Source organism: Natrix helvetica (assembly GCF_964273705.1).
Source record: "Natrix helvetica genome assembly, chromosome: 16".
Lineage (NCBI taxonomy): Eukaryota > Metazoa > Chordata > Lepidosauria > Squamata > Natricidae > Natrix > Natrix helvetica.
In genome coordinates, this window is record NC_138563.1 from 3,881,994 (window position 1) to 3,900,644 (window position 18,651).

An 18,651-nucleotide genomic window follows, 5' to 3' on the forward strand; every position below is an offset into this window, starting at 1 on the left:
GTGTGACTAAGTTAACAACTGCAGAAAGGTCGTAAAACGGGGCAAAACTCCCTTAACAGCTGCCTTGCTTAGCAACAGGAATTTGGGGGGGTGATTGTCAGTGTCAGTCAAAAGCTGGGTGCAATAGAAGATTGTCCTCACTGAGAACTAGCTTCAAATCCAGATGATTGGGAGGTGTGGCGGCCCGTCGGCAGAGCGGGCAGCAGAGTCGGATAGCGAGGAGGTTGGGGAGGAACACGGGACAGTCCTGGGGGCTGAGGAGAGCTCAGACGAGGTCTCTGCGTCGGAGGCAGAGAGGGAGATAGACAGCAGTGAGGCAGAAGGACAGGTGGAGCCTGTTCCCTGTGTGTGCCTGCGCAGAGCTGCCAGAAGACGAGAACAACTAAGAAAGCAGGGTCGACTTGGGAGTAAAGCTACAACTTGGAGGTGGGAAACAAAAGAGGAGCGAAAGGGGAGGGGGCTTTTGCAGGAAACAATTCGTTCCTTCGATCGTTTCAGGAGTGGAAAGTTCTGTTTGTGACTATAAGAAACTCTCTGCCAAGTTTTTGCCTTGCCCTGCGTTTGGAAACTAGTTATCTGGCAGCTCTCCAAGCGAGATAAGGTTCGTGTGGATAAATATTCCTCTGAAAGACTGTTTGCTAAGCCTTGCGGACTGTGAACGAAAGGAATTCACAGTCGTGTAAATAAAAGAGGTTTTGCAGGGACCCAGACTTAGCTTCTTGCTTTCTAAGGAAGCCTGGGAGGAAAAGTGACAACATAACACCGACAGCCCCTCCAATCTTCCCATGGTTCTTGGAAACCCAACATCTTTTTGGTTTTATTGTGTATGAAGAACCCAAAAACAACACTTGGCAATCACTGATCCGGCATAGAACGGCCAGAGCATGGAACAACATCCGTGGCAAACATTAAGAGAACTACACATTGTCCAACCAAGACTTCCACCAAAGTGACGTATCTTCTATCCCTTCTGTGCTCCTCACGCCAACGTTAAGAAAGCCAGTACAAAGTGAGCTGATAGGAAACATCTTGGGGGGGGGGGAGGGTTTCACGGGAGTTCAAGTTCAGCTTTGGTTTGCATGCGGGACCGTCAGCGTCCCACGTCTCAAGAGGTTAACGTTTGAATTCAGGACATCCTTGGCTATTTCAGGACACTGCCATGGGGAAGAATGCCATCGTACAGGAGGCTGTCCCATCGTCCAAACTAAGAGAGGAAACTTTTGCAACATGAGCGCGACAAAAAACGAACTGCCCCCCTCCCCACGGCCCAACGCATTCAGACACGAATTTATCTTTCACGCACGTCCCAAACGAATGTCCCAATTTTTCTTTCTCTCTCTCTCTCTCTAGTATTTGGCAGTTCGGGAACTCTTGAAGGAGCGAGACACGATCTTCTTCAGTTCTTTGAAGGAACGGCTGCGTCGAAGCTTAAAGTTGTGAGGCGGCAGATTGGACGAATCCAACGTAGCAGAACCGTGCAGCCATGGGTCTCCGAGCTGGTGGAACATCCAGTCCCCGTTCAGGCTGACGGCGCTGGTCGCTTCCACCTTGCTCAGCCTGGAGGCGTGGCTGGGATGTCCAGCCCGTTGCCGAGACGGCAGGTCAAAATGACTGTCTTCCGGGAAGCCGAAGGTTGCCGGCGCGTCGGAAGAAAAGGCAAGATTGCGGTTCAAAACAACCGGCGGCAGGAACGTCCCGGCTTTCGCCCGATGGCGTCCGGAGGACTTGCTGGAAATTTCCAGCACCGACGTCCATTTCGGCTTGACGGCCTTCCCTCGGTTGGGTTGAAGTTGGCTGGGACACACCAGCCCTGCGGCCAGGTGGACGTTCATTTCTGAACTGGCTCGGGCCCTGCCCACCACGCGGGACGATGGTTTGCGCCGGAGACTCAATCTGCGGAGCAGTTCGCGGGGACTCAACCAGCTTCTCTCGGCTGCCTTCTCACCTCGCTCAGAAGTTTTCACCAACTCCCGCGAAGCGTGTTTGCCTTTGTAGAGCTTGTCGACGCCAGTCACGGCCCGCGGCAACGATGTCTCCTTCCTCAAAGAGGACTCTGTCTTGATTATCAGTTGGTGGGGCACTGCTGCCCAAATTTGTCTATCCGGCGGGGTAGATGGCTTGTTCAGGACGAGTTTGGCAGAAGGATCCTGCGGTGTCGGGAGGGACATAACAGACGACTCGCTAGGTTTAACCAGGTTGGTGGTACTCGATTGAAATGAGTTGATCTCTGGGAATGGCGGTAAGTCCCACAACCCATCCAGGACCCGGGAATCTCGTGCTCCCTCTGAACCTTCCGGAGAACGCAAGTGAGAACAAGTGGAGATCCTCCGTCGGACCTTCCATCCTGGAATCGGACCCAGGATTTGACCAGCCACAGGCCCCGAACTGCAGATGGACGTCAGGGATAAACTTTTCTGATTCCCCGCGAGGTATCCTGATTCAGTGCGACTCGCCGCTGTGCGGCACTTGTACCGTCGCACCAATTTCGCCATGTATTGATCCAAGCGGATCTTTGGGAGTTCTCCGGAGCAGAGAGGGTCTCTCTTGGGAGAGTCGGATCTGGGAAACCTGGGAGGCGTCTCGTCGAGATCTTCCTGGGACGAGCTTTGAGAGAGGCCGTTGGTGAAGAGAGGGCTCTGTAACGCTACTGCATGGAGGGGACTGGGGTAGTGGTAGATTTCGTTGGTTTTTCGGGAGACCAGATCAGACTTGTACCGTAGAAGCTGGAAATTCGGGGGTCTCGGGAAGGGCAGGGAGCCAAGGCCCAACAGGAACTCGAGGTCACCTGTCCCAAGAGACACAATGAAAAAGATCTCGTGAGGTACAGGAATCTTACAATTCTGCGTGAGAATTTGGCCGAGTATCTAATAATTCGACCAGGTGTCTATCCGATTCTTTAGCCCTGCTGAACAAAACTCCGCGTTGGAGACAAGAATGGCATCCAGCCATTCAAACACTCTGCTAGCTCCATTCAAGTGCCCAGACTCCACCACACAAGGAATTATGGGATTGTTAAAAGAAGATGATGATGCTTTTAATGAAACAGAAATAGGGAATAAGTAGCTCCTAAATGCACTTAGGGATGTTTACCTACCCACTTAGAACAACCTAGTCCTTGACGTACAACAGTTTTGTTTAGTGATGGTTTGAAGTTACAACGGCACTGAAAAACGTGATTTATGACTTCTGGAGGCAACTTCTGTTCCACTGATTAATTGTTCTCACCGTCAGGAAATTCCTCCTTAGTTCTAAGTTGCTTCTGTCCTTGATTAATTTTCACCCATTGCTTCTTGTTCTACCCTCAGGTGCTTTGGAGAATAGCTTGACTCCCTCTTCTTTGGGGCAGCCCCTGAGATATTGGAAGACTGCTATCCTGTCTCCCCTAGTCCTTCTTTCTCTTAAGCTAAACATCCCCAGTTCCTGCAACCGTTCTTCATATGTTTTAGCCTCCAGTCCCCTCATCCTCTTTGTTGCTCTTCTCTGCCCTCTTTCTAGAGTCTCCACATCTTTTCTACATCATGGCGACCAAAACTGGATGCCGTAATCCAAGCATGGCCTTGGTTAGAGTGCCATACTGCAGGCTACTTCAGCAGACTGCTAGCTGCAGTTCGGCAGTTCAAATCCCACCAGCTCCAATTTGACCCATCCTTCCGAGGGGGGTCAAAGGAGAACCCAGATTGTTGGGGGCAAGGGGCTGACTCTGTAAACCACTTAGAGAGGGCTGTAAAAGCACGACGAAGCGGTATATAAGTGCTATTGCTATAAAGTGGTATCAACACTTCGCCTGATATTGATTCTCTCCCTTCTTTTGACACAGCCTAGAACTGTGCAAAAATCTTAAAGCTGCCTTTCCCCAGCTTCTAACACAGTAACAAATTCAGACTGGATGACGTGCCGAAGATTTTGCTTTTAAGCCATAATTAGGTGGGGTACTTTGTACCTTGCCTGGAGGGGACGATAAAACGGAGACATCTTCACGTAAACAAACAGGTTGGAACAGGGGAAGCTGACTTCGTGGCACGAAAAAGCAAAAACACAATTAAACTCTGGTGCCTCTCTAACTTGGATCATTTCCCTGGATCGACAGCTGAGAGATAGCATGCCAGGGTTACTCATTCGGGGCTGGTGGGGTGGGGGTGGTAGAGTCCCATCGGACTTTCTAGAAGATTGAGAAGACACCCCCAAAACACCTCCAGGAGGATGTGCTTCCTATCGCATGGCGATGAAGTATTCAAATATTGAATTAATAGATCGATCCAGCCTGCATTTTACCATTCCTCGCCTCGATGTGAACCGACAAAGTTTCTAGTCCTCATCTAGTATTCTATTCTATTCTATTCTATTCTATTCTATTCTATTCTACTCTATTCTCCGATTTATTTCCTATATTCTATTCTATTTTCTTAATTCCTATTTACATTCTATATTCTATATTCCATATTCTATTCTATTCTGCTCTCCTCTACTATTCTATTCTCCTATTTATTTCCTATATTCTATTCTATTTTCTTATTTCCTATTTGCATTCTATATTCTATTCTACTCTGATCTCTACTATTCTATTCTCCTATTTATTTCCTATATTCTATTCTATTATATTTTCCTATTTATATTCTATATTCTATGTTCTATATTCTATATTCCATATTCTATTCTATTCTGCTCTCCTCTCCTCTCCTATTCTATTCCCCTATTTATTTCCTATATTCTATTCTATTTTCCTATTTCCTATTTACATTCTATATTCTATATTCTGCTCTGCTCTATTCGCCTATTTATTTCCTATATTCTATTTTCCTATTTCCTATTTCCATTCTATATTCTTTCTATTCTACTCTGCTCTACTCTATTCTCCTATTTATTACCTATATTCTATTCTATTTTCCTATTTACATTCTATATTCTGTATTCTATTCTATTCTTCAGTTCACATCAAGGAGAGGCTGAGAACGATAAACACAGGGCGAGATCGATTTACTTATTCGATTTATAATAATTACCTTATTCCAAAGACTAAAGGCCGCCAAACATTAAAACATCCTTCTAGCATCTTTCGCCCCCACCTTCCTTTCAACAACCCTTTAAGGTAGGCTGAGTTAAAAGGGAGACTTTCAAAATCTGCCGGGGGGGGGGGGGGGAGCTTCCATGGCCATGGCAAGACTCGAACCCAGACCTCCCTGGCTCAGCGCCCTCACCCTTCGACCATAGAGTCTCTCGCATTTTATGTTCCTATTAAGGATATCCCCTCGTATCCATCCCAACAAGGAAGATGGGGCCTTACCTGTGGACACCGGACGTCGGTTGTCGGTCCCGGCTACGCTGGCGAAGGTCAGGCGCTGAAGCTGGAGGTCAAGGAGCCGGACGGCAGCCTCGTCTGTGGATCGCGGCCGGATGAAGCCATTCTCGCGCAATCCGGGCAGGTGAGGGAGGGAACCGATGCTATACCGCGAGGCCCCCGCTCCGTCGCTGTGCACCGAGGCGCAGGAATCCGAGAGGGACCCCATCTCGCTGGTTTCGTAAAACCCTGAAATGCGCAGAGAACCCTGGTTACGACAAGCTGGGCTGCAAGATCCGGGTAGTCCTCGACTTACGACCGCAAACAGCGCCCCCATATTTCTGTCGCTAAGCAGAACATTCACTCTGGAAGTTTTGCCTGGTTAGGGAAGGCAAACAAAGGCAGACATCCGAGAAGGAAGAGGAAAATATTAGGATCTGGATGGTCTGAAGACGGACATACCTGAACTGGGTCGAGAATCAGCTTCTAGCACTTCCGTGGTGTCTCCTCCGTTGAGGCCCACTTTCTTGGACTCCTCACCCATCATCCTCAGCCCCAGACCTTCCTTGTCCGCACCATCTTCAGCATGAACGCACAACTCCATGTTCTCCGACGAGGCGTACAAGCCACAGTTTTGCTCCCCGCATCCTGCTTTGTTCTGCTCCAGCTTTGGGCCGTTGGGATGGGTCAACTTTTCAACTCCGAAGCCATTGGGCTCCTCCTGTTTGGCCAGGGGGAAGAAGAGAGGAAGGTCAAGAGATCTCTTTTGGAGGGGAGGGTTGCAAAGACCCCCTGTCAGGCCTGCAGCCGTCTTTTCTTTTGGATCTTTGGCTGGCCACACTTTCTATTGTTCTACTATGCCTTTCTCTATTGTGGGAAAATGGGAGGAGGGATTGTAAGGAGTTAGATGATATTAAGCCATAACAACATTCTTTCTAGAAAGCCAAGGTCATCCTTTGTCTTTGCACCTTTGTACCTGACCGGAATTGGATGGGTGGAACTGACAGTACGGCAGTGGGAGATGGGACCATGGGATGGACTTGGGAGTGTGGGCGGCAAGATCTTGAACTTTCAACTAGGTGGGGGAAACCAGGAAGCTTTCAGATTCGGGTTTCCCCAGATGTGCCAACATGGCTCTCTTCATAAATTGGAACTTTGAGCAATACTTTGCCTTGGACTCTGATTTACTTTTAGATGCTATTTGGTACCCTGACAGTACTCAACCTCGGAGGGATCCCGTGCTTGCTGGAGTAGATCCCTCACACACCCTGTCCATCCTCCCCTTGTTTCGGCCTCCTGCAGGGTTGCCGAAATTGTTGGCCTGAAAGTATCATATTGATTCCCGCCATGGGGGAAACATTATGGCGGCCCCCGAGAAGCGAAATACAGGGCATTCATTTGTTAACGTGGGTAGGTGGGCGAGGCTCATGAGAAGAGGGGTACAATACAATACAATACAATACAATACAATACAATACAATACAATGCAATACAATAGTAGAGTTGGAAGGGACCTTGGAGGTCTTCTAGTCCAACCCCCTGCCTAGGCAGGAAACCCTATACCGTACAAATTCAAAGTCGACTCGCAAAGCACCCCTGGCCTGCTCTCGAGTTGCCATAGGAAAGGGTGGGATGGGAAACCGGTGAAACGGCACGGCAGCAAAATTCCAGACTTATCTCTCGCAAGGCTGTATCCCAGAGTTACTTACAGCGGCTGGAGGGGAATGATCACTATAACCTACGAAATTGCCCCATTGGCGAATGTGATTTGTGACACACCCTGGGGGGAGGAGGGAAACAGGCTCATAATTGGGCCTTAAATGATGCGGGGTCAGAGCTGGCTTCACTTGGGAAGGTGCGGGCATGAAGCTCCTAATAAATAACTGCATTTCTTTTGAAGTTTGGCTCGAGGCTCATGATTTAATGAGGGAACCTTGACCTGTTTGTTTTCCTTCTTTCTTTTCCTTCCTTTTCTTTTCCTTCCTTCGCTCTCCATATTTTCCTTTCCTTCTTTTTTCTTTTCCTTCCTCCCTTCTCCATATTTTCTGTTTGCTTTCCTTTTTGCTTTCCTTCTTTCTTCTTTTCCTTCCTTCCCTCTCCATATTTTCTGTTTGCTTTCCTTTTCTTTCCCCCCCTTTCCTTTCCCCCCTTTCTTCCTCACTTTTTTTCCTTCTCCATATTCCTCCAATTTATATCACCTGCCCGTCGAGCAAAACCAGTGGCTGACCTCATACTTTTTGTCGGATTCCTAAGGTTGGCATGTAAGACAAACCAACCAACGAAGTAAGCAAAACATAATCCACCCATTACAGTACATTCCAAGCCCAGCAACTTCCCCGGATCTCTTGAGCAAAATACATTCCATCGTTTCACGTGGGTTGATCCAAACACTTCCTTGTGCAAAGCACCATTTTCAGCGTAGGACACTGAGCAAACCAGTTTGACAGCTTACCCACTCGGTTCCCTCTTTGTCCGCCTTCCTGAATCTGATCAATAAACAGTGCTGGCCATTGTAGCCGACAGAGAAGGAAGGTCGCGAGATAGGAGAAGTGATCCAAAAAGAGAGAAAACATTAAAAAAAAAAACCCCAGATACTTCAACACTGAAAGACGGATTTATGTCAAGGTGTTTTTTGGGGGGAAATCCAAGCAAAAAAAAGAGAAGCTGCGTTTTTATTTTGCGCCTGACCAATTTTTAACAATAATTTAATAGCTGACCAGCTGCTGTAAGGCTGTAAACAGAGATGATGCAAAGAGAAGGAGTGAGCAGGGTTACTGCCACTTTAAGAAGCTGTATATATAAGGGAGGGCATCTCTCTCTCTCTCTCTCTCTCCCTTTGTATCTCTCTCCATGTGTATTATCTTCACAGTAGTTCTCCGTGTGGAGTTGGAGATTGCTTGCTTGCCTAGTTGTGCCTAGAATGTGTGTGTGTGTGTGTGTGTGTGTGTGTATGTATGTATGTATATGTCCTGTATGCCTTGTATTATAAGTGGCTCAGTGGCTAAGATGCTGAGCTTGTCAATCAGAAGGTAGGCAGTTCAGCAGTTCGAATCCCTAGCGCTGTGTAATGGAGTGAGCTCCCGTTCCTTGTCCCAGCTTCTGCCAACCTAGCAGTTCAAAAGCACATAAAAAGTGCAAGTAGAAAAATAGGAACCACCAAGGAAAAAACGTTCCATGCGTTTTCGGCATTGAGTCATGCCGGCCACATGACCACGGAGACGTCTTCGGACAGCGCTGGCTCTTCGGCTTTGAAACAGAGATGAGCACCGCCCCCTAAAGTCGGGAACGACTAGCACATATGTGCGAGGGGAAGCTTTATCTTTACTTATGCCTTGTATATAGACGTCTTGCATATAAACCACTGTTTGTAAGACAAACCTCTATGTCCTGTATTTTGCTCCTGGGTTGTCTCGCTGTGGTCACTCTGACAAATATATATATTTGTCAGGTTCAAATCCCAGTAAGGGTATGGCTAGCTGATGAGAGCTAAATAGCTTGAAATAGATCTATACTAGTCTCCCTTTATTTATTTATCAGCACAAATACAACACAAACATAGCAAAGGCAACTTTAAAAATAAAAAATCTGGTTTTCTGCCTGGATGGTCTTCAGTATATATACTGAAAGCATCTTTTAAAAAATATTAATATCAGAATGGGCAGGAATACCAGCTGACATGAAATGAGGAACAGCCTTTGCAATGAAGTCAGAGCCGAGGAAAACAGCTGATAGCAGAAAAATTAGATTTATTGGCCATTTAGTGAGGCCTCCGGGCCAGAGGTAACATTACTTCGCTAATCATTAATCTACACCTTGAACCAACAAGAGACCGGGGCAGGACTCCACAGCCAGAGGTGTAAAAGATTACAGTTTTATAATGAGGCTGTTTGATAAAGATATCATGAAGAGGCCTCCAATTTTCTTGAACAGCGGTCACAAATAAGTTTATATTCTATCTTTTCTCTCTAAGGCAGTGTTTCTCAACCTTGGCAACTTGAAGAAGTCCGGACTTCAACTCCCAGAATTCCCTAGCCAGCACTTCAACTCCCAGAATTCCCTAGCCAGCACTGGCTAGGGAATTCTGGGAGTTGAAGTCCGGACATCTTCAAATTGCCAAGGTTGAGAAACACTGCTTTTAGACATGACCGCCGGAAGAAGGATGGACTTCAACTCCCAGAATCCTCCTGGCTAGGGAATTCTGGGAGTCAAAATCCACGTACTTTAAAATTTGCCAAATTTGAGGCACACTGCTCTAAGACGACATCGTGGCTTCCTTCTTTTCAAATTCTACCCTTTCTGATCATCCAACCCATAAATCACATTTTGCCCCTCATTTTCAGCAAAACAAAAACCTCCACAAAGGACTTTGGGTCCCTGATAAATGTAGTTATTGCTTTTTCCACTAATTGAGCAAGTCCATTTTTTTTTTGCCAAGTTTGCAATTCTTCAGCAACCCAATGAATATTTCAGAAACTTGCTCTCCGCTTGTGCATCAAATCATCTTACAATACAATGCAATAGTAGAGTTGGAAGGGACCTTGGAGGTCTTCTAGTCCAACCCCCTGCCTAGGCAGGAAACCCTATACTCTTTCAGACAAATGGCTATTCAACATCTTCTTAAAGGCTTCCAGTGTTGGGGCATTCACAACTTCTGGAGGCAACTTCTGTTCCACAGATTAATTGTTCTAACTGTCAGGAAGTTTCTCCTCAGTTCTAAGTTGCTCCTCTCCTTGATTAGTTTCCACCCATTGCTTCTTGTTCTACCCTCAGGTGCCTTGGAAAATAGCTTGACTCCCTCTTCTTTGTGGCAACCCCTGAGATATTGAAACACTGCTATCATGTCTCCTCTGGTCCTTCTTTTCATTAAACTAGACATACCCCAATTCCTGCAACCGTTCTTCCTATGTTTTAGCCTGCAGTCCCCTAATCCTCTTTGTTGCTCTTCTCTGCACTCTTTCTAGAGTCTCCCCATCTTTTCTACATCGTGGCGACCAAAACTGAATGCAGCATTCCAAGTGTGGCCTTACCTATCTTCATAATTCATATTTTGTTTCCTAATCGTCTATCCATTAACGCCAGCGAGAAAAGTTCTGCCTTCGACGGAATATTTAAAATTCTAGGCATCATTCAATGGATTGGAACTTAATGCTTTCTAACTTGAGGGGTCCTTGCTGCTCTCTGAGCAGGGTTTATTTATTTATTTATTTATTTTTTTGTGGTTAAAGACGTTTCATGACTCAACTAGGGCACATCTTCAGTGCTCGGAGGAGCATTTGCAGCAAAACTCCCTCCCCTTCTAGCACTGATGAGGTTATCTAGTTGGGTCATGAAACGTCTGCAAGAAAACCACCAAGCTCAGAGAGCACCAAGGACCTCGCAGTCCTCCTCCTCCTCCTATCCACAATCCCCATTCCCTTCTAGCACTGATGACGTTACCTAGTTGGGTCACGAAACATCTGCAAGAAAACAAGCAAGCACCCAAGGCCTCGCATTTCCACCCTGAGGTACAAATATTCTCTTCTAGCCAATTCACTTGTCTATGAACAGAGATCAAATCCCACTCTCTTCTAGCACTGGTGATGTTACCAAGCTGGGTCATGAAATGTCTGTGAGAGAACAACCAAGCTCCTCCTCCTGCCCACAATCCCCATTCCCTTTTAGCACTGATAGTGTTCTCTAGCTGGGTCATGAAACGTCTGCAAGAAAACTACCAAGCTCGGCTAGCTCAATAAACCCACAATCTTCCTCTTCCCTGAAAACACTCCCTCCTTCTAGCACTGATGACGTTACCTAGTTGGGTCATGAAATGTTTGCAAGAAAACCACCAGATTCACAGTCCTCCTCCTCCTCTTTGCAAACCCCATTCCCTTCTAGCACTGATGATGTTACCTAGTTGGGTCACGAAACGTCTGGAACAAAACAACTAAGCTCAGAGAGCACAAACAATCAAGCTTGAGCTACAAACATTCTCCTTTATTGTTTTTTTTTTTTGTTTTTTTACACACAGGTCAAACATCCCAATGATCCCCATGGTTTAATCGGCACTTTCCTGAATCCTCCCACACGTGAAGTTGAACCGAAACTGAGGGAGGGAAAAAAATATATATATCTACCTTCGCGGAGGCAAAGTCTGAAAAAAACCACAGGAATGCCAAGAGGTTAAGGTAAGCGAAGCGAAAACAATTTATTTTTTCTTTACACACAAATGTAAGCATGTCAACCTTATTAGGCGCCGGTCGAGAGGTAGCTGGTGCCAAAAGGAAGTCCCCAGCACCGCAAACATAAAGTTTATTGTTTTGGTAAATGTACCTCCCTCCCTGGGAGGGACACTAAGATCGTGGCATCCAGCCCTCTCAATCCCTAGCAAATAGATGGGGAAGACATGGAGGGAGTGACCGATTTTATTTTCCTGGGCTCCAAGATCACCGCAGATGGGGACTGCAGCCAAGGAATTAAAAGAGGCTTGCTCCTGGGGAGGAAAGCGATGGCAAATCTAGGCAGCATCCTAAAAAGCAGAGACATCACCCTGCCAATCAAACGTGCGTCTAGTCAAGGTTACGGTTTTCCCCGTTGCAATGGGTGGCTGTGAAGGTTGGAGCATAAGGAAGGCTGAGGGCCAAAGAATGGAGGCCTTTGAACTCTGGTGCTGGAGAAGAAGACTCCTGCATTGAGTCCCTTGGACTGCAAGGCCACCAACCGGTCAGTCCTAGAGGAGATCAACCCTGGCTGCTCTTTAGAAGGCCGGATCCTGAAGAGGAAACTCAAAGACTTTGGCCAACTAAGGAGAAGGAAGAAGGACTCCCTGGAGAAGAGCCTCATGCTGGGAACGATGGAGGGCAAAAGAAGAAGAAGGGGACGGCAGAGAAGGAGGTGGCTGGATGGAGTCACCGAAGCAGTCGACCTGAGCTTCAATGGACTCCAGAGGATGGTAGAGGACAGGAAGGCCTGGAGGAACGTGGTCCAAGGGGTCGCGATGGGTCGGACATGACTTTGCAACTAACACCATCTCCCACCCACAATGCCAAGGCAAAACTCCCGTGAAATAGCAAAGAAATGTATGGTAAAGACATCAATACTACCCTAGCTGTAAAGCTTTGCAGACCCACCAAAGTTCTAGATTTTCTTCCCAGCTTGGCTTGGAACGGGGTGGAGACAACACGATGGGGAAGGAAGGACCGAAGGGTAGCCCTCAACTTAAAACACAACCGAGCCCCAAAATGTGTGTGGTTAAGCAGGACGCATTTCTTAGGTGAGTTTTGCCCCGTTTTTACGACCTTTCCAGCCACCGTTGTTGAGTGAAACCTTGTTAAAAGTTGGGAAGCGAAGCTAGATCCCCCCTTGATGCTCCTCAGAAGGTGGCAAAAAAAGGAATCCCGTGACACTGGAACCGTCATAAGTATGAGTCAGCTGCCAAGCGTCTGAATTTTTTGATCATGTGAAGGTTGTAAGGGTGAAGTATGGTCATAAATCACTTTTTTTCCGGTGCCGTTGCAAAGACGACTGTGGCAAGAGAGGTTGTAAAACGAGGCGAAACTTAACACATGTCTCACTTACCCACAGAAATGTTGGCCTCAATTAATGTCCACCTGCAAAAACGTTGGTTTTTTTTTTAATCAACATCTTATTTGGTTATTTTTAAAATAATTTTTACAGGACGTCTATTTTCGTGCGCGGCTTTATTATACTAGGCTTCTTCGCGTTCGGTAAATAAACATGTTATTATTGTAATAAAGGTTTTCAGAGTATCCCATACCTCACTGATTTTATAGTTGTACAAAGTTGTGTTTTGTAGTGATATTGTTGTTGATATCATTGTAACTCTCCTGTCAAATCCTGATGATTTGATTTATTTATTACAATTTGTCAAAACAAAAATGAGAACAAGAATAAAAGAATAAAAATACAGGGACAGGGACGAGAGGCGTGTTAGGGGTATTTACACACGCCCGCTCTACTCACCACTTAAGTATGATGTAAGGTCCACGGAAGTCCATTACTGTATTTGTTATCTTTTATTCCCCTTTTTATTATTTTCTGCTGCTGGCCGTCGACCAAATAAATAAGTGCAATCCTTCCTCGTGCGACGTCCATGTTTTTTTTTTTTAAAAAAAGTGGGGAGATCTTTTAAAACTCGAGTTATTTAAGGATGAAAATTAATCCTTGCAGACTCATTTTGCAAACGCATTATTAGATTCCCCCTAACTGCATCAACCGTCCTGGGCAATCTTGAACCCAAAAAGGTTTGGCTCACATCTGTGTGCACACCTGGGAGACTTTTGGCTGGCAGCAACACCCAATGCTCCCTTCAGATCAACGAGACCCCTTGTTCCTTTTTTGCACGCCCTTAAGTAGGCTAAATTTTTGCACGAAAGGGTCAGGGATTAAAAAAAAAGAAGAAGCATTGCTTCTCTCTCATTTTGGGGGCTGGAGGGCATCGATTCAAGAAAACCTCCCCTTGCCAAACCAAAGCTGGCCCTGAAAAAACAACCCCCCCCCCAAAAAGAATTACGGTGGAAACTTCGATTTTAATCTATGTTTGTGTTTGGAATAGCATAGAGGAGGGAACATGGATGGCTCCCGATTGTCAAACGGTGGGAGCATTCCCATATGTTAGCTGTCACACCCGATATGGAGAACACGCCCAGCCCAATTCACACCCATCCCCCTTCGTCCAGCCCACCCCTCACCAAGCCTCACCCTGATCCTTCCCCACCCCCTTTGCAAAGCTTCGATATTAATTGCCCATCTGCCACGTTGCAACAAGCTGTTTTTGCTCTCACGTTGTTGTTTTTTTTATATACCTGCTCCGTCTTCCTCGTTCCTAGCAGAGCCTTCAATCTAGCCCTTCCGTGTTTAGGAAGCAGGCGTGATCCCGTTGCTCTGCCCCCTCCCAACCCGATCCAGGCTCAAGTCCTCCCCACCCAATCTGCCACTTCCCACCCACCCCTTTTCCGGATCCTAATTTCCCACCCACAGACCTGTCTTTTTTACAACCTCCCTTGCTTTGCAAATTTATGTCCTTACTAGCTGATACTCGTGCTTCGCGATGAAACTATGGGATCGGGCAATGCACCGAACACGTAACGCATACGGGACTATCGCTCCCCCCGCCTTGAGTCCGGAAGCAATTCCGTAGATGGAAAGGCGTAGACATTTTGGTGAGGTACCGATGTTTAGTACTGTAAGGAGCCCTGGCCCGCTCCTGAGTGAAGGAGTGGAATGCCTGCCAGTTTGAACTGAGGTAACAGAATGTGAGGCAACTGGCAGTTGGAACAGAGTTCTTTTCGGGTGGGGAGGGGGAGTAGAATGTCTAACTCCTTAGCACCAGAGCGTTTTAATTACTATATAAGAAATACTGACGATCTGATAGTCATTTCGAAAAATCCTTTCTTAGTGAGTACCTAGAAGCCAAGAACAACATATGTGCCAAATTTCAAGTTTGTAGGCTTTACGGTTCGTAAGTCACTTTTTTTGGTGCCGTTGTAACTTTGAACGGTCACTAAATGAACGGTTGTAAGTCGAGGACTACTTGCACGACCACACCTTACCTATATGGCCAACTAAATTGGGTAGTTCCACTTTTCTTCTTTCCTTTTCTTTTTTCTCCTTCCCTACTTCCTTCCTTTTTCTTTCCTTTCCTTCCTTTTTCCTTTCTGTCCCTTCCTTTCCCTCCTTTTTTCTTTCTTTTTCTTTCTCCTTCTCTCCCTCCTTCCTTTTTTCTTTTCTTCTTTCTCCTTCCTTCCTTCTTCTTACCTTTCCCTTTTCCCTTGAAAACATTTCGCTTCTCATCCAAGTAGCTGGATGATTGAGGATCTCCTTAGACATAAATTTGGTGGCAGGCAATTTTCCGTCTCCTGCCTCTGTTTTGATAGCCAAGGAATCAAATAATACAAATATAAAAAAAAACATGGATCATTTTGCTTAAGTCTGGAAAAGTGTGCCGAAGACTGACTGAGTTTAACTCCTAATAACTTTATGGAACAGCCATAAATAAATAAAATGGTCTGTTTTCCGGGATATTTTTTGTGTTTTCTCAATTCTAGCCACACCCGTGTGATTTCCTGGTGGTCTTCCATCCGCGTATTAACCAGACTCCGTTTCCCTTGCCAGACATGAAACAAAAACATGAGTGGTTTTGAATTGAATCTGAAAAGGTGTACAGAAGATTCAATCTGAGTTGAATTCCTAATTATTTTATGGAATATGCATAAATAAATAAAATGTCTGTTTTATATATTCTGGTTTCTCAATTCTAGCCTCAGCCGTGAGATTTCCTAGTGATCTTCTTTCCAAGTGTTAACCAGACCTGAAACGTTAATTTTTTTCTCCAATTAGAGTAAAACAACACACCCACATTTGCACACTAGCTCTGTTTTTCTGCCTTTTCACAATTTGCCTGGATATACACACACACACACACACAAAATCCAAACAGGTGAGGACTATACCACTCAATTTTCTCAACCATCTCAGCCCCCCTGGGGGTGTGACCAGGCTGGAAAAAAGCAGCTGAATATTTCTAATTAAACTAAGACTTTAATTGCAATAAATCCTGATTCCCCACCCCCTTTCCTTCCACTTTTCCAATTTTAGCTTGTAAGCAAGCAAATTTCTTCTTCAGATTTCAACGCCAGGTAAAATTAAATCGCGGAGAAGTGAAATATTGAAATCATTATTTTTAATTTTCTTTTTCTCCAACTTTGGGGCAAGGGTTTTTAACTTAGAACCAAATCCAAGCAAGCACAGTTCATTCCTGGCAAAGTAACCGGTAATTTCCCCCCCCCCCCAGACACAAAGTATAATATCCACATTCTACATAGGAATATAATTCATCTTTTCCCCCACCCACCCCAAAAAGAGATATGGTTTAGGGAAGAAAGGAAGGCCAAATCTTTCCTGCCTGAGCTTCCTTTAAGCTCGGCGTTTTGAAATTTTTAAAAAACGAACAAGTCCAGGAAATATTTTAAATAGCATTCCGGATCAAAAGAGGAAAAGATACAGCCCCCTCTTCTCTCTCTCCATTTTTTTTTCTTCCTCCATTCAAATCTACAAATCCCAAACATGGATACTGACCACATGGCAGAAGGGGAAATCCCCCTCCCCAAATTCCAGCCTGCTCTTTAAACAACAAAAGCCGCTAAGCCCAGCTGCGGAAATGATGGGAGTTGTAGTCGAAGGCTTTTACAGCACAACAGTCGCCCCCCCCCCTAAAGGATACACCCCCCCTCTAGATTTCCACCAGACCCATTTGCTCTAAAGCCCCAACTTCTCCTGGGCTACCCCTCAAAGAGAGATTCTTTAAGGGTGGATCCACCCCAACCACGAGGCCAAAACATTCAGAGAAGCTTGGAAATGTTAAAATAAAAAAGGTGGGGAAAATTAGAATCTCTTATTGCACAGGTGAAATCTTTGGCAGGATTCCTCAGGGCTCCTGGGATGGTGAAGGGGAAATCCACCAGGTTTCCAGAGAGAAGCAGAGAAATCCAGATCTCAAAGTGGCTGCAAACCCACTGGATCCCACCAGTTTGCTCACCTGTTTCATTATTATTATTATTATTATTATTATTATTATTATTATTATTATTATTATTATTATTATTATTATTATTATTATTATTATTATTATTAATTATTATTAATTATTATTATTATTATGGCTGGCAAATAGAAGGTTTATTTTTTAAGCCAAGATTTTCTTGCCTCGCCTAAGAAATACAGAGATTCCCGGCAAGGATTTACACGCGTGTAATTTCCCCGGGAGGAGAAACTAGGGCTGGCTATGCAGCCCACCCACCCACCTACCCCCCCAAAAACATATCCCCCATCTCACCGATCCGGGCTCCGACCCAGTCAGGGCATTCTCCACGTTGGCTTTCTGCATCTCGCGTAAGAGATCCAGCTCCCACAGACCGGCCAGGCTGGCTTGGAGACGCTCCCCGATGCGAAGCCGCTCGTGGCCCGACCACAGCGAAGGGGGCACGGCCCGGCGGCTGGCCATGGAGACCCCCGGACGAGGCGCCCGAGCCCCCAAACCGTGCGCCTTTGGAGAGAGAGGTGGCTGGCATGCACCTGGGGCCAGGTGCCTTGGGGCTAGGGAGCAAGCAGGTGGGGAGAGGCAGAAGAGGGGTGGGTGGGTTAAAACCCAAAGAGGGGAGGGGTCGAGGAGAGGGGGCGCAGATCTGGGGGGAGGGGGCGAGGTTGTTCTCCACCCACCCAAGCCCCTTCCAAGCCTTGGAGAACTTCAGCTGCTTCCAGGGCGCAGCGAAGCGCAGTTCAGACAAAGGAGAAAGGTTTGAACGCGTCACGTGCAAACGGGGCTTTTTTTTCCCCTCCCCCCTTTTCGGAGGGGTGTGCCCACGCCCCTTCCCCTCCCACTCGCGTCTCCGGCTCCTGATTGGCCCAACCCACCGGGAGATATTTCCCCACCCACCCAACCCAAGCCCGACGAGAGAGAGAGAAAAGGAAAAAAATAACAAGAAAAACTTTGCGAAAGTTGCGCGCTTCGCGAGGAAGGCCAGGTGGCTTCAAGCAGGTAGCTCAACCTGGTTGATGAATTCCTTGTTGGCCAAGGGTGATTGTGGACACACAAGGAATTTGTCCTTGGTGCGTTATACTCTCAGTGTAGGTAAAAAGACAAGATACATTCGTCGAGAATCCTAAGGTACAACACTTAAGGAAAGTCACAGGGAACAAAGGAGCAATGAGGAAACAATATCAATATAAATGGAATACAATGTAGAATAGAATAGAATACAATATTAGAATAGAATAGAACAGAAGATAATAGATAATGGAATGGAATAGAGGAGAGATAGGAGAAAAGGGAAGGGAAGGGAAGAGAAATGGAATTAAATGGAATAGAATAGAATAATAGAATAGAATAGAATAGAATAGGAATAGAATAGGAATAGAATAGGAATAGAATAGGAATAGAATAGGAATAGAATAGGAATAGGAATAGGAATAGAATAGAATAAATAGAGAATATAATAGAATTTAGAATAGAATAGAATAAATAGAGAATAGAATTTAGAATAGAATAGAATAAATAGAGAATATAATAGAATTTAGAATAGAATAGAATAAATAGAGAATAGAATAGAATTTAGAATAGAGAATAGAATAGAATAGGATCCTTTATTGGCCAAGTGTGATTGAACACACAAGGAATTTGCCTTGGGTGCAGATGCTCTCCGCGTACATAAAAAGATAAGATACATTCGTCATGAATCCTAAGATACAACACTTAGTGATACTCAGAGGGTACAAATAAGCAATCAGAAAACAATCAACATCAATATAAATCGGAAGGATACAAGCCACAAAGTTACTTGTTTGTTTATCACTATTGTTAAAAACACACACACACACCACAG

At 45.6% G+C, this 18,651-nt stretch overlaps 1 protein-coding gene across 2 annotated transcripts; it reads right to left on the minus strand.

Annotated features, from left to right (window-relative positions):
• Nucleotides 1–789: 789 nt before the first annotated feature.
• On the minus strand, nt 790–17,596 carry LOC309399928 (uncharacterized protein). 2 transcript variants are annotated; one of them, XM_081968166.1, is made up of 4 exons: nt 17,106–17,596; nt 5,738–5,996; nt 5,282–5,524; nt 790–2,785 (listed from the first exon to the last, which is right to left on the minus strand). In XM_081968166.1, exons 1-4 carry the CDS (start codon nt 17,271–17,273, stop codon nt 1,347–1,349), a joined length of 2,109 nt encoding a protein of 702 aa, XP_081824292.1. In that variant the 5' UTR covers nt 17,274–17,596; the 3' UTR covers nt 790–1,346. The 2 variants fall into 2 exon arrangements, with proteins under 2 accessions (XP_081824292.1, XP_081824293.1); XM_081968167.1 differs by lacking the exon at nt 17,106–17,596 and adding an exon at nt 7,474–7,767.
• Between the last annotated feature and the right edge of the window lie 1,055 nt (nt 17,597–18,651).